Source organism: Eurosta solidaginis, chromosome 2 (assembly GCF_040869045.1).
Source record: "Eurosta solidaginis isolate ZX-2024a chromosome 2, ASM4086904v1, whole genome shotgun sequence".
Lineage (NCBI taxonomy): Eukaryota > Metazoa > Arthropoda > Insecta > Diptera > Tephritidae > Eurosta > Eurosta solidaginis.
In genome coordinates this window covers 256,483,169-256,496,034 of record NC_090320.1, presented here as the reverse complement: position 1 = coordinate 256,496,034, position 12,866 = coordinate 256,483,169, and the positions used below count along the sequence as shown (strand labels likewise).

General features: G+C 32.6%; 1 protein-coding gene across 9 annotated transcripts in view; it reads left to right on the top strand.

The window, feature by feature from the left end:
• LOC137240831 (ral GTPase-activating protein subunit beta) overlaps positions 1–12,866 on the top strand; it is a 45,756-nt gene that overhangs the window by 14,076 nt on the left and 18,814 nt on the right. For 6 of the 9 annotated variants that reach the window (XM_067767664.1, XM_067767663.1, XM_067767662.1 and 3 more), the window contains 4 exons: positions 2,070–2,174; positions 2,386–2,526; positions 7,874–8,417; positions 8,490–8,704. In XM_067767664.1, the coding sequence (XP_067623765.1) occupies positions 2,070–2,174; positions 2,386–2,526; positions 7,874–8,417; positions 8,490–8,704 (1,005 nt within the window). The remainder of the gene's footprint in view (positions 1–2,069; positions 2,175–2,385; positions 2,527–7,873; positions 8,418–8,489; positions 8,705–12,866) is intronic. The other 3 variants (XM_067767666.1, XM_067767665.1, XM_067767661.1) reach the window with 1 other exon arrangement.

Below are 12,866 nucleotides of genomic sequence, written 5' to 3'. Positions count from 1 at the left end.
ATTATATGTACGTAATAAAGTTCAGAGGTGTGTATTATTTTAGTCTTATTTTCAAAATGTAGTTGTTGAAAAATTATTTTTTAATATTTTTAACTTTTTTCTGTATCTCCATTTGTATGGATTTAAAGTTTTTTTAATTTAATCATGTACGTAGTCACTAAAAGTATCTTTCCCAGTTTGCTGTATATAACCGCTGCAACAACAGTTGTTGCACTAAATTAAAAAAGATTTTTGTACTCACAGTGTTCAACCGCTATATGTTTTTTTGTAGACCTAACATTTATGCGTTAGTATGTAGATCAGTTTATGAAGTTTACGCCCCTAAAATCATTTATTTACATAAGTACTTACCAATGGCGGATCCAGGGGGGGAGGAGGGAAGTCTGGGGGGCGATCGCCACACCTCATCTTTTTTCTGGACAACAATTCCTTTTGAAAAAAAAAAAAAAATACTAAAGAAGGACCAATATTTTTGATTTCATTCCCTACATCGCGTTAATGTGTTACTATTTGGCAGCAGTAATACATTCAAGCCAGGAAAACTCCGTTGTTTTGGGAATTGTGGCACGCTCAGCCTTATACTATACATAATTCTACATAAAGATAAAAAATATGTAAAATTAAGTCAACCTATAGTTCTTTGGGCAGCTCATAGTAGTTGATGGAACCTATCTTCCTCCGGTCCGAAATTCGTTTAATGCAGCAGAAATTCTTTGAACAATTAAACAGTTCAACACAAACATATCGCCTATTTACTTCAATAGTGTCATAACTCAAAAACATGACTTTTGGGTTAATAACATATAAACGTACCCAATACCATGATCTATGTTGTATAAAAAAATCTTTGTGATCCCTTAAAAATTTACCACGTGCTATACAAATAAAAATATGCCTTTATATGCGCAACATATGGCAGTTAAAATCTTTGAATGGCTCTCCTGGAAAATTGTGTTTTTTGAGTTATGACACTATTGAAGTAAATGAGCGATATGTTAGTACTTATATATTAATTAATTTTATATTACACCCATATGCTGGCTTGCAGTGACTGACAATTGCAATAGTTTGGTTTTCATTCATGGCGGAACGATACAAGGTGGCAGCATGGTGACATACCTACAAACATAAATAAAAATTCCATGTACTTTGTTTTTGTAAATTCGATGGACAAATGTCAAAATCGTACTGCGCCGGAAGTTGAAGTATCAAATCAAATAAAAAAAATTTATAATCAGCTGTCCCATGCCGCCACCTTGTTTCGTTCCGCCATGGTTTTCATTGACACATTAAAAATTATAAAAAGTGTTGACATTTTAATTACAATTGTCAGTCAATGCAAGCCAGAATATTGGTGTTAGCTTACATAATAAACAATAATTTATAATGTCTTATTATTAAAATATATACAGTCATTAAATTTGGCTCCACCTTTTTATAAAATTATGTATTATTATCCAAATAGAAACTTAAAACTTTTTAGAAAATTCAGGAAAATTCTGTGAATTTTCATGCAGATTTTCAGCTTTTCGGTAAGAATTTTTAGAACTTCTGAGAGATAAATACTAAAAATTCTTACTGAAAGCTAAAAATTTGCATGAAAATTCGCGGATTTTTCCCGAATTTTCTAAAAAGTCTTAAGTGTATATTTGGATTGTTGGTGTTATATAATAATACATATTTTTATAAAAAATATCGAAAATAATGAAGGTCGCAGCAGAACTTAGTAAAAACTCGAAAAATCTGAGTGATGATGACTTTTGTAAATGACTGTAGATATGTATGTGTGTTTGTATGGAAAATTTTAAGGTCACTTTATCTTACTTAAAAAGTTGACTTAAATCGCCCCCTCCCAAATCGTGCTGGATCCGCCACTGGTACTTACATATTTTACCATTTAAATTTTCTTGATACACTAGGCATTTTGATATTTGTTCGTGTGTTATTGTATATGTATGTATGTAGGTATGCAATTTTGCTGCTATCTTCTTTCATAATAAGTAACTAACAATTCCCAACATTTTTTTTGTATGCTATTTTTTTCGATATCAATCCACACATTATTTTAGGCTTGACCAAAGCCGCGCTTATCGGTTTAACCAGTGCACGTTTATCGGCAACGCAAGCACCACTCACACCCAACTCTGGCCCGCCGTCCTCTAATAGCTTGACATGTAAGTTTTTTTTTGTGCAGCAAAACTAAAAGCTTGCAATTTTTAAGTATGTGAAATAAATGCAAAATTAATTTTGAAAAATTGAAACTTTTTTGTTACCTCCTAAAAATTGGAATTAATAAATTAATTAAAAAAATGTAATTATGTATTATAGAAGCTAGCACTAATTGATATTAACCATTTCCTAAATTTAAAATTTTTATACGCACAGCCTTACCTTCGCTTGGATTTGAGCAGCGTCCAGCTTTGGCTGTTGCACGTCCCAAATGCAATAGCATTTTACATTTATTTGGCGAGTGGCTATTCGAAGCAGCACACATTGGTGGCGACGCATGGATGTTGAACACAAAAAGTGAGTAAATTGAAGTACATTCGTATTAATAAATATATTGCGGTTATCGCAATCATATTGGTCAGCCAAAGTTCAAGTTTAATTTTTAAGTAAATTTTTAGTAATTTTTTAGTCAAACTTTAGAACTTTCAACAAATTTTTTAATATGGAATAAAGTTGAATTATTTGTTACTCATCAGTTTAGTTCATATTATTTTCATTCTTAAGAAGCTGGGCCCGTATTACGTTTTACGATCCGTGATAGAAGCTCACTTTTAAATCCCAAACGCTCTGTTGTAGTTGTTGTATTAAAGATAAAGACACTCCTCGAAGGTTTTGGGGAGTGTTATCGATGTTGATGGTCCGTTGCCGGATATGGATACGGTACGTTCCGGTAACATAGCACCATTAAGGTACTAGCCCGACCATCTCGATTAATATGACCACATTAAAACTTCTAGGTCAAACCGCCCACCCAGCCCCCAGTTCCATGAGGAACTTGGGGTCACCAGATCCTCGCCTACTAAATATGTGTATGATATATTAATATTTGTAACAAGATTGCCTTCGCGTAGGTGAGTTTTATAATTGGGTTGCGGAAGCTTTGAAGCTATAAAGCTTTATATTGCGTTTATCAACTACTTGAATCCCTCCCAAAAGCTCTGAAATGGTTTATCGAATTAATGACATTTTACACTAGCGACAAATAGTACTTGTTAGATCTATAACACTATGTGACAAAATCAACTTTTTTTCCAACCCAACTTTTTTGAGGAGTTTTAGGCTAAAGTATAAAAAGTACTATCTCCGTTTTTCGAAGTTAGCCTCCACAAAATAGATATGGGCTTTCGAATTTCGAAATTTAATTTTTTTGTTAACGCGTTCAGCAAATTAAAAAAGTCAAAATGTGGTCATGGTCCGCTCTTTTCCCTTATTTGAAGGGTTGAATTCTTTTTTTGAGAAATTTAGTATAACAGCTGTTATACGAGGTGGAAAGTCAGATAATACCATGATAGTGGCTACTACTACTTTAATGTCTGCACATACTCTGCACTGGAATTGCTCGTACTATAATTTAAAAAAAAAAGAATTCAGCCATTCAAATAAAAGAAAAAGACGGCCCACGACTACATTTTTACTTTTTTAATTTGCTGAACGCGTCAACAAAAAAAAAAAAATTCGAAATGTAGAATTTCGAACTTCGAAAGCCGATATCTATTTTTGGAGGCTAACTTCGAAAAACGGAGATAGTAATTTGTCTATATAAGCCTCAATCTCTACAAAAAAGTGTGTTTGGTGCAATACCCAGCCGGCTGTTACACAGTGTAACTTATTATATTTGGACAGTTGCATGGTCATCGTTTGAGCGAAACTGGTTTCCAGTCAATGATCGTAAAACGTAATACGGGTCTTGGTCTGATCTTATATTGTGGGGTGCAGATAAAAGTATAAGAAAAAAATTATTTAAAATTTAAAAATATCAACATTCACTTTTTGCAAATTCTCTTCGAAAAATGTTTAATTCAAAATTCAAAAATTGTTCAAACAAAGTAATTGACAATAAACAAAAATCCAGCATTATCAGTGATTTGCACCAGATGGCGCAACACTGAATAAATATAGTTGGTAAAAAGGAATAGAAGTAGCAAATTTGCCAGTCAAACAAACCACCGCTGTATAGCTATTAGCACAGCATGCCTAAAGCGTACTGATGATGAAGGCTTAGTACCCTTCGAAATGGATCTATCTGCGCAGCTATGACAGGTTGTCTGAAAAATTTTCTACTTACTATTCCAAAAACAAAATACAATTTTCCAAATTTAGAAAAATTAAAAAATAACAATAATTATCATTAGAAAAAAATTATTGTTCTGGCCTTGAGCTCGATTCGAACCTTGAATGAAAATTCAAAAATTTGAAAACTAATTTCTTTAACTTTTTCATTCACACGAATTCAAATATTTAAATTTAGTAATTTATTAGTTTTAAGCTATAAAAAATGTATTTTCGAAAAATTTTCAGGTGAAAATTTAAAAATCAATTACTTCTCTCTTTGGTCAAATTTTTACGAACTTTAGACAAAACTTAGAAATTTCAACAATTTTTTTCGAAAATGAAAATTTTGTTTTTTAAATTTGTTTATTTACTTTATAATGTATATTCAATAAATTCTTTTCGCAAAATAGTTGAGTCAAAATTTCAAAATTCAAAAAATTATAATTTTTTTTTGTCAAAATTGAAGAATAAATACATAATTGAAAGTTTTTAATCAAAATTCGAACATTCATAAAAAATGTATTCATAGTCAAAAGTTAAATTACATATTTAAGAAATTTGAAAAACCCGTGATCTTAAATATTTTTCTGTTTTATTAATCTGCTTGAAAAATTTTTAGTCAAAATTAATGATAATGAAATAATATTTAATCTACTTAATTTTTTGTCAAAAAGTGAATTGAGTTAAAATTTCAAAATTCAGAAAACTAGTTTCTTTTATTTTTTTGTCAAAATTGAATTATAAATTTATGGTTGAAGATTTTAATAAGAATACGAACAACTAAAACCAAATTATTTTAGCCAAAATATTAAAATTAGTTTATTTTTGAGGAATTCTGTCAGTATTAACTTTTTTTTTTAATATTTTGACAAAATTATTAAAGTTTCTGTTCGAAAACTATTTAGTCACAATTAAGAACGTACACTTAATACCAAAAAAAGTTGTTTAATTATGTACATTGTTTTTATACATTTTTTAATCTTTAAAAAAAATCTAATAATATCTAATTTATTATAATTTTGAATCAAAATTTGTTTAAGTCAAAATTCCAAAACTAATGTCTTATTTTTTGTCAAAAACTCAAAATAAATTTCTAGTTGAAAGATTTCAATCAAAATTCGAACATTTTAAAACAAATTATTCTTAATCAAAAATTAAACAAAAAAAAAAATTCTTTTAAACCAAAACTTAAATTTTTTTGTAATTTCTATTTTTTGTTATTTTGTCAAAAAAAAACAAAAATTGATGAGCCATTTCCGTTCGTCTGTCCGTCCGTCCGCAAACACGATAACTTGAGTAAATTTTGAGGTATCTTGATGAAATTTGGTATGTAGGTTCCTGGGCGCTCACCTCAGATCGCTATTTAAAATGAAATCGGACTACAACCATTACCAAAGACGGATAAAGCGATGAAACTTGGTAGGTGCGTTGACCTTATGACCCAAAATAGAAAATTAGAAAAATTTTGGACATTGGGCGTGGCACCGCCCACTTTTAAAAGAAGGCAATTAAAAAGTTTTGCAAGCTGTAATTTTGCAGTCGTTGAAGATATCATGATGGAATTTGGTGGGCACGTTACTCCTATTACTATATGTATGCCAAATAAAACTTAACAAAATCGGATGACGAATACGCCCACTTTAAAAAAAAATTTTTTTAAAGTCAAATTCTAACAAAAAATTGAATATCTTTACAGTATATAAGTAATTTATGTCAAAATTCAACTCCAGTAATGATATGGTGCAACAAAATACAAAAATAAAAGAAATTTTCAAAATGGGCGTGGCTCCGCCCTTTTTCATTTCATTTGTCTAAAATACTTTTAATGCCATAAGTCGAACAAAAATTTACCAATCCATGTGAAATTTGATAAGAGCATTGCTTCTATGATGATAACTGTTTTCTGTGAAAATGGGCGAAATCGGTTGAAGCCACGGCCAGTTTTTATACACAGTCGACCGTCTGTCCTACCGCTCGGCCATTAACACGATAAATTGAACAAAAATCGATATATCTTTACTAAACTCAGTTCACGTACTTATCTGAACTAACTTTATCTTGGTACTAAAAATGGGCGAAATCCGACTATGACCACGCCAACTTTTTCGATATCGAAAATTTCGAAAAATTAAAAAAATGCCATAATTCTATACCAAATACGAAAAGATGGATGAAACATGGTGATTGGATTGGTTGTTTGACGCAAAGTATACATAACTTTAGAAAGAACTTTGTGAAATGGGTGTGACACCTACCATATCTGGTCCACATTTTGGTCGATATCTCGAAAACGCCTTCACATATACGACTAGGGGCCACTCCCTTTTAAAACCCTCATTAATACCTTGAGTTTGATACCCATATCGTACAAACACATTCTAGAGTCACCCCTGGTCGACCTTTATGACGATATCTCGAAAAGGCGTCCACCCATAGAACTAAGGCCCGCTCCCTTTTAAAATACTCTTTAATACCTTCCATTTGATACCCATATCGTACAAACACATTCTAGCGTCACCCCTGCTCCACCTTTATGACGATATCTCGAAAAGGCGCCCACGTATAGAACTAAGGCCCACTCCTTTTAAAATACTCATTAACACCTTTCATTTTATACCCATATCGTACAAACACATTCTAGAGTCACCCCTGGTCCACCTTTATGGCGATATCTCGAAAAGGCGTCCACCTATAGAACTAAAGCCCACTCCCTTTTAAAATACTTATTAACACCTTTCATTTGATACCCATATCGTACAAACACATTCTAGAGTCACCCCTGGTCCACCTTTATGGCGATATCTCGAAAAGGCGTTCACCTATAGAACTAAGGTCCACACACTTTTAAAATACTCATTAACACCTTTCCTTTTATACCCATATCGTACAAACACATTCTAGAGTCACCCCTGGTCCACCTTTATGGCGATATCTCGAAAAGGCGTCCACCTATAGAACTAAAGCCCACTCCCTTTTAAAATACTTATTAACACCTTTCATTTGATACCCATATCGTACAAACACATTCTAGCGTCACCCCTGCTCCACCTTTATGGCGGCATCTCGTAAAGGCGTCCACCTATAGAACTAAGGCCCACTCCCTTTTAAAATACTCTTTAATACCTTCCATTTGATACCCATGTCATACAAACACATTCCAGGATTACTCTAGGTTCATTTTCCTACATTGTGGTTTTCCCTTACATTGTCTCCAAAGCTCTCACCTGAGTATGTAATGTCGGTTACACCCGAATTACTTGTTTTAAATTTTTTAATCTCGTTGAAAAACTGTTTGTCAAAATTCAAATATTAAAAAAAAAAAACTAATATATTTTATTAAAAAAAAAAATTCAAAATAAATGTATTTTTTGAAATTTTAATGGTAGTGTAAAAATGGCGTTGCTGTTGGTCTGTTGTCCCTTCCCAAAAAAAAAAAAAAAAAAAACAAAACAGAGCAGGAAAAATGTGATAAAAAAAACCTAAAAAACGGAATTGTATAGCTTACCGTTTTTTTCGAATAGCTGAACTTAGCACAACGAATGACATTTGAATTTTTTTTTAAAAAATCTCTTATTTTCTATTTTCTCCACAGAACAAGCCACTGAAGCAAGTAAACGCCCCTCATCGATGATCATGGAGAATCGCAAAGGTAGCATTTCACTTTCACAGCCGAATTCCCTAAACGATCCGAATAGTTTACCACCCTCGTTAACCATCGACAAATATGAGTCGGGACGTGCCGAAGCCATAGGCACACTCTGTAAAATCTTTTGCGCCAAAAAGACGGGCGAAGAAATTCTTCCCGTATATTTGGCACGCTTTTATATGGCTTTACAGCAATGTCTAAAAATTACCGAATCGAAGGAATGTGATGAAACATTGGCCAGTATTTTGCTGAATTCATCCGATCTATTTCGTCTTGATTTGAATGGCGTGCAAGTTTTGTTACCAGGATTTATAAGCGCCTTAGAAATTGTGTTGCCCGATAAGGATTTGAAAATAAAAACACAAGCAATGCTTTTCAATAAAACGGAATTACGACGTGCATCGATCAATATTTTACTATCCATACTAACTTTACCATTGCATTTTCAAACGTTGCCTATACGTGATTTGACTAATGAATCGCCTGAGCGGTGAGTTGAATTAATTAATTTTCTTAGCATTTTAACATTTTCTGAATAAAATCCTAAATAATCATATTTCAGCATCGTTACTTTTATACAACTAAAGCCACGTTTAATTAATATACTTATGAATGCTTTGCAAGTAGAAACTGATGCACAGAATACTCATATGCTACTTGGTGGTCTTTTATTGACTGTGCAGGATGCGGTTACCTTTGAGGAAACTGAGCTAGCTGGCACTGAGCATTTACATGCAGCATCACCAACACCGGGAGATACGAATTTGCTAAGTTCGGGTATGTGAAGAAAATTTTTAAAGTCCTAACGTTTTGAATTACGAGTCCCAATAGTTTATTTTTAATTATATCGTTATTTTGACATACATCAGCGTACAAAAGAATGGCATATGTATGTTTTAAGAATAACAATCTTTGAATTTTGTAACTGAAACTATGCAAATCATCTCAAAAGCGTTTTCGAACAATCCAAGAAAATTTTACGAAAATGTCCAACTTTTTATTTGAAGTTCTCTGAGTATGCAGTTTTGTAGCCCAGTCAATTCTAGTTTTTAAATTTACTGTTACTTACTAAAGTTACTGTCATAAATTATCTTCCATATAAAAAAAATTCACACTTTGTATGAAGTAAAATTGATTGCGCTTCAAAATTGCGTACTTTTTTCGAATGTTGGAATCTTAGCGAAAACGTTTTTGACATAACTACGCAAACCAGTTTGAGCTACAAAATTCATAGCTGATTTTTCTTGAAATATCGAAAATAATAAAAGAGAATTTAATTGATGAAATTTTGGTCAAAATTGCCACTGTTTTTTTCTGTTCGCTGCGGTATGTAGGAGAGGACGGGGTACATTTGACACTTTAAAAGTCGTTTATTTTCTATAACATATAATATAATTTTAAAAGAGTTAAATGTATAGAAGCTCCGGGGTTTGTATGTGCAATAGGGCGGGTCGATTTAAAAATCGCTCATTACTCTGTGAAAATCGTATTCTAGGGATCAAAATAAGAAACTTTGCCGAAGGAACCATACCTCTAAAAGGAATTCTGATGATTAGAGGTATGGTTCCTTCGGCAAGTTTTCTTATTTTGATCCCTAGAATATGATTTTCACAGAGCAATTGGGCGATTTTTTTGCCTCCCCACAAATCGACCCGGCCTAATGTGCAATAATGAAAATAAAAACCTAGAAAAAAAAGTGTAGCTAATTTTTATTTGCATTTGAAAATTCTTATATATGCTTGCCTATAATGTAATAAACTTGAGCATAAATTGCTCCGATTTATCTAATTTGTTTATTCCATATATTCCACTGCGTGATCTTCGGCATAATAGATTATTCATCGAAATAACTCATAAAATGAATTATGCTATGAATGAACCTATAACTAGGACTATACATCTAGCAAATCGATTCAGTAATGTTCTTAATTTTAATAACAGCTTATATAAGTTTAAGCTTGAATTGTTTTCTATTTCTAACTAGTCTGTAAGAAAGCATGTACTTTTAGACTGAATGAATTAAATAAATAAATAAATAAATAATTAGTCAAATGTGCCCCACAGTGGGGGCGCATTTGACTTTTTCTGGGGCACATTTGACCATATTTTCTCCTAGGTTTTCTCAATAATTTATTTGTGGATATTTTATTAAGAAAAAGCCTCAGTTTATTTGTACGTATTTATACTTATTATAACAAAAGATAGAATTGAAGTTTAGAAAAACTATTTTATGTATAAGCTGTCAATTTTAACATCAAATAATTATTTGGTGCTGTTGCGACGAATTGATGATGGGTTATTGGTATCGGAAGTTTAAACTCAGCTATGTCTTTTATAACAGGTTGTATAAAAACTCAGTTGTTTGGAGATATACTACGCAAATTATTTATATTTTGGGTGGAATCGCAAAATATCTCTTCAAATAAAAGAGCTCCTTGTAATTTTCCCCGAAGTCGACCAAAACGTATTCTCCAACCTTTAATACCTCGTCGTCCAAAAATTTCAATTTTGAAATGTCTAGCCAAGCTTTTTTTTCAAGACTAGCCAAGCTTGTTTTTTGCAGGCTTTCTTAGTGTAAGACAAGGATTTCAAAAATCCATAAGGCCAGCTTTCTCCAGCCGCCTTATTAGTTACCCAACTAGATGGACATGATATGTTATTAGCCACCACAAACTCATAAACAAATCCTTGGAATGTATCGTAAGACAATCCATATGCAAAAAACGCACACTTCTGTGCATATTCAACAAATTTTTCTTCTTGAAATTTTGTTAGCGTTTGATGGCTTGTGTATTTAGAGTAATAATTAGTGCCCCTATTGCCGTTTACAACTCAACTTAGTTGGGTTGTAATTAAAACAGCTCAATTTTGAGACAACTCAACTCCTGTTTGGTATTACGAATTACAACTTATTTCAGTTGAAGTTGAATTGGTGTTGCCAACCTAGGAAAGTGATGATTTGACAGATAAATGAACAGCTGATCAATTTGTGGCGGAAATTTAAGCATTTGCAAAAGTGATTTTGTTATTACAAGATATTATATGATATGAAATCTATTTTATTATGGCGAAAATATTGGTGATTGACGTGTCGCGATTACGGAAAACATTCGCGTGATCATTCCAATTCCTTGGAACTACCTAGCACCAAGTAAGAAAATGTTTAATTGATAAATAATGAGCTTCAAATGAAGTTATTTTGCAGATTTGAAAGAAAGCATTTTGCTCATTACTAAAGATAATTAAGGACCATTTCCGCAAACGCGTTCGAGGAAAGTCTTTACCCCTATTTTAAAATTATGCGCCACACTCAGATTCTTTGCTGATGGCAGCTATCAAAAATGCTGTGGAAATGGTTTTGGTGTTGGACTGGTTTTAGATATTATTGAAGAGCATATTTGTGCGAAGTGGATTAAAATCCAAACCGCAAATATTGTATTTTACTCTAAAACAGGATTCCCAGGATTAGTGATTAGTGTCAATGGGACTCATGTTCGCATAATTTCATCTATATTGGCTCCATCCGAACTGCGGCCAGCCTCGTCCAACTTCGGAATGTCCCTCCATAAAGTCAAAAAGTTATTCAATGTAATCCTTCGTTTAAACGTTGTTTTTTCTATAAATGTGTACAAAATTGTTGATTATTATTTGATTAAAAAAGGTTTAACTACCGGCTTTAAATTTTTTGTTTTTTCTTTGGTAACGTTTTATGAACCCTTGCACCACCTAACTCTTATCAAAGGTGGTATCAAAGACGCGTTTCGATCTCCGTTTTTAAGATTCGAAAGCTGAAATTAAAAATTTTATTTCTGTCGAAAAATATTTACAAAAACCCACGAAATGGGCCGAGGATCCGAAAAATGAGACCCGATCCACAATTTTTTTGCACAGAACATCTTTCTGCGTTGGCGGCCTTTGGCCGCGATTTGTAAAAATAACCCTGGGTGGGTCAAACGCCTTTCTGCATTAGTGTGTACAAAAAATCTGGCAAATACAACCACATGAAAATTTTAACCGAAATGATATGACAGTAATTAAATTTTTAAATTTGTTTTCGGATTCTTAAATCGGAGGTCGAAACGTGTCTTTTGATACCAACTTTGATATCATATTTTATGATAAATATACAGTCTCCCTGATGAAGATGAAACAATTTCATCGAAACGCGTAGGAGGAAAAGAGAAACCTGGTGTTTTGTCTTTATTTTATCGGCCGAAAAGCTCCAAATAATTACAATTTGAAAATTTTTGTTAAAAATTAGGTGGTGAACCGTCTTGTAAAACGTCACCTTTTTTCAAAACAACTGCAAAATTGTATGAGACAACTGTTAGTAATCAGTTGTAAGATTTTGACGTCTTTGACAACTACACCAACACAAGGTTGTAAACGGTAATGCCACAAAAAGTTGTTAGACTAGACAACTCAACCGATATTTTTTTGACAGGTTGAGTTGTAATCTGTAATATCAAATTGCGAAATTTCAACTCAACCAGAGTTGAGTTGTAAACGGTAACAGGGGCATAAAATTATTATCACAACTACTGTCGTTTCCAGAGTCCGAATAGTTCCTTAAAGGATCTAGTTTCTTCAATCGCATGATCAAAGATGAACGTAGCTGTTTCGCGATTATGCCAAATATCTGAAAGGGCTTTCTTCATATTGTTCTCATTTATCGGACATGGGTTGGTCGTTCTCTCGTAGTTACGAACCATTATTACATTAAAACTGGGCAATAGAAAACTATTTGTTTTATTATTTATCAACATATGTTTAATGGGGAACATTTGACATTTGACAAATGTGCCTTTTGGCGAAAGTCAAAGGTGCCCCATTCTACTTACCGTTTCGTTTTCTTGAATTTTGCAAACCGTATTTCACTTCAGAAAAAGTCACTATTTAATTTTATAAACACACGTGAAATATAATAGTGAATTTTTTT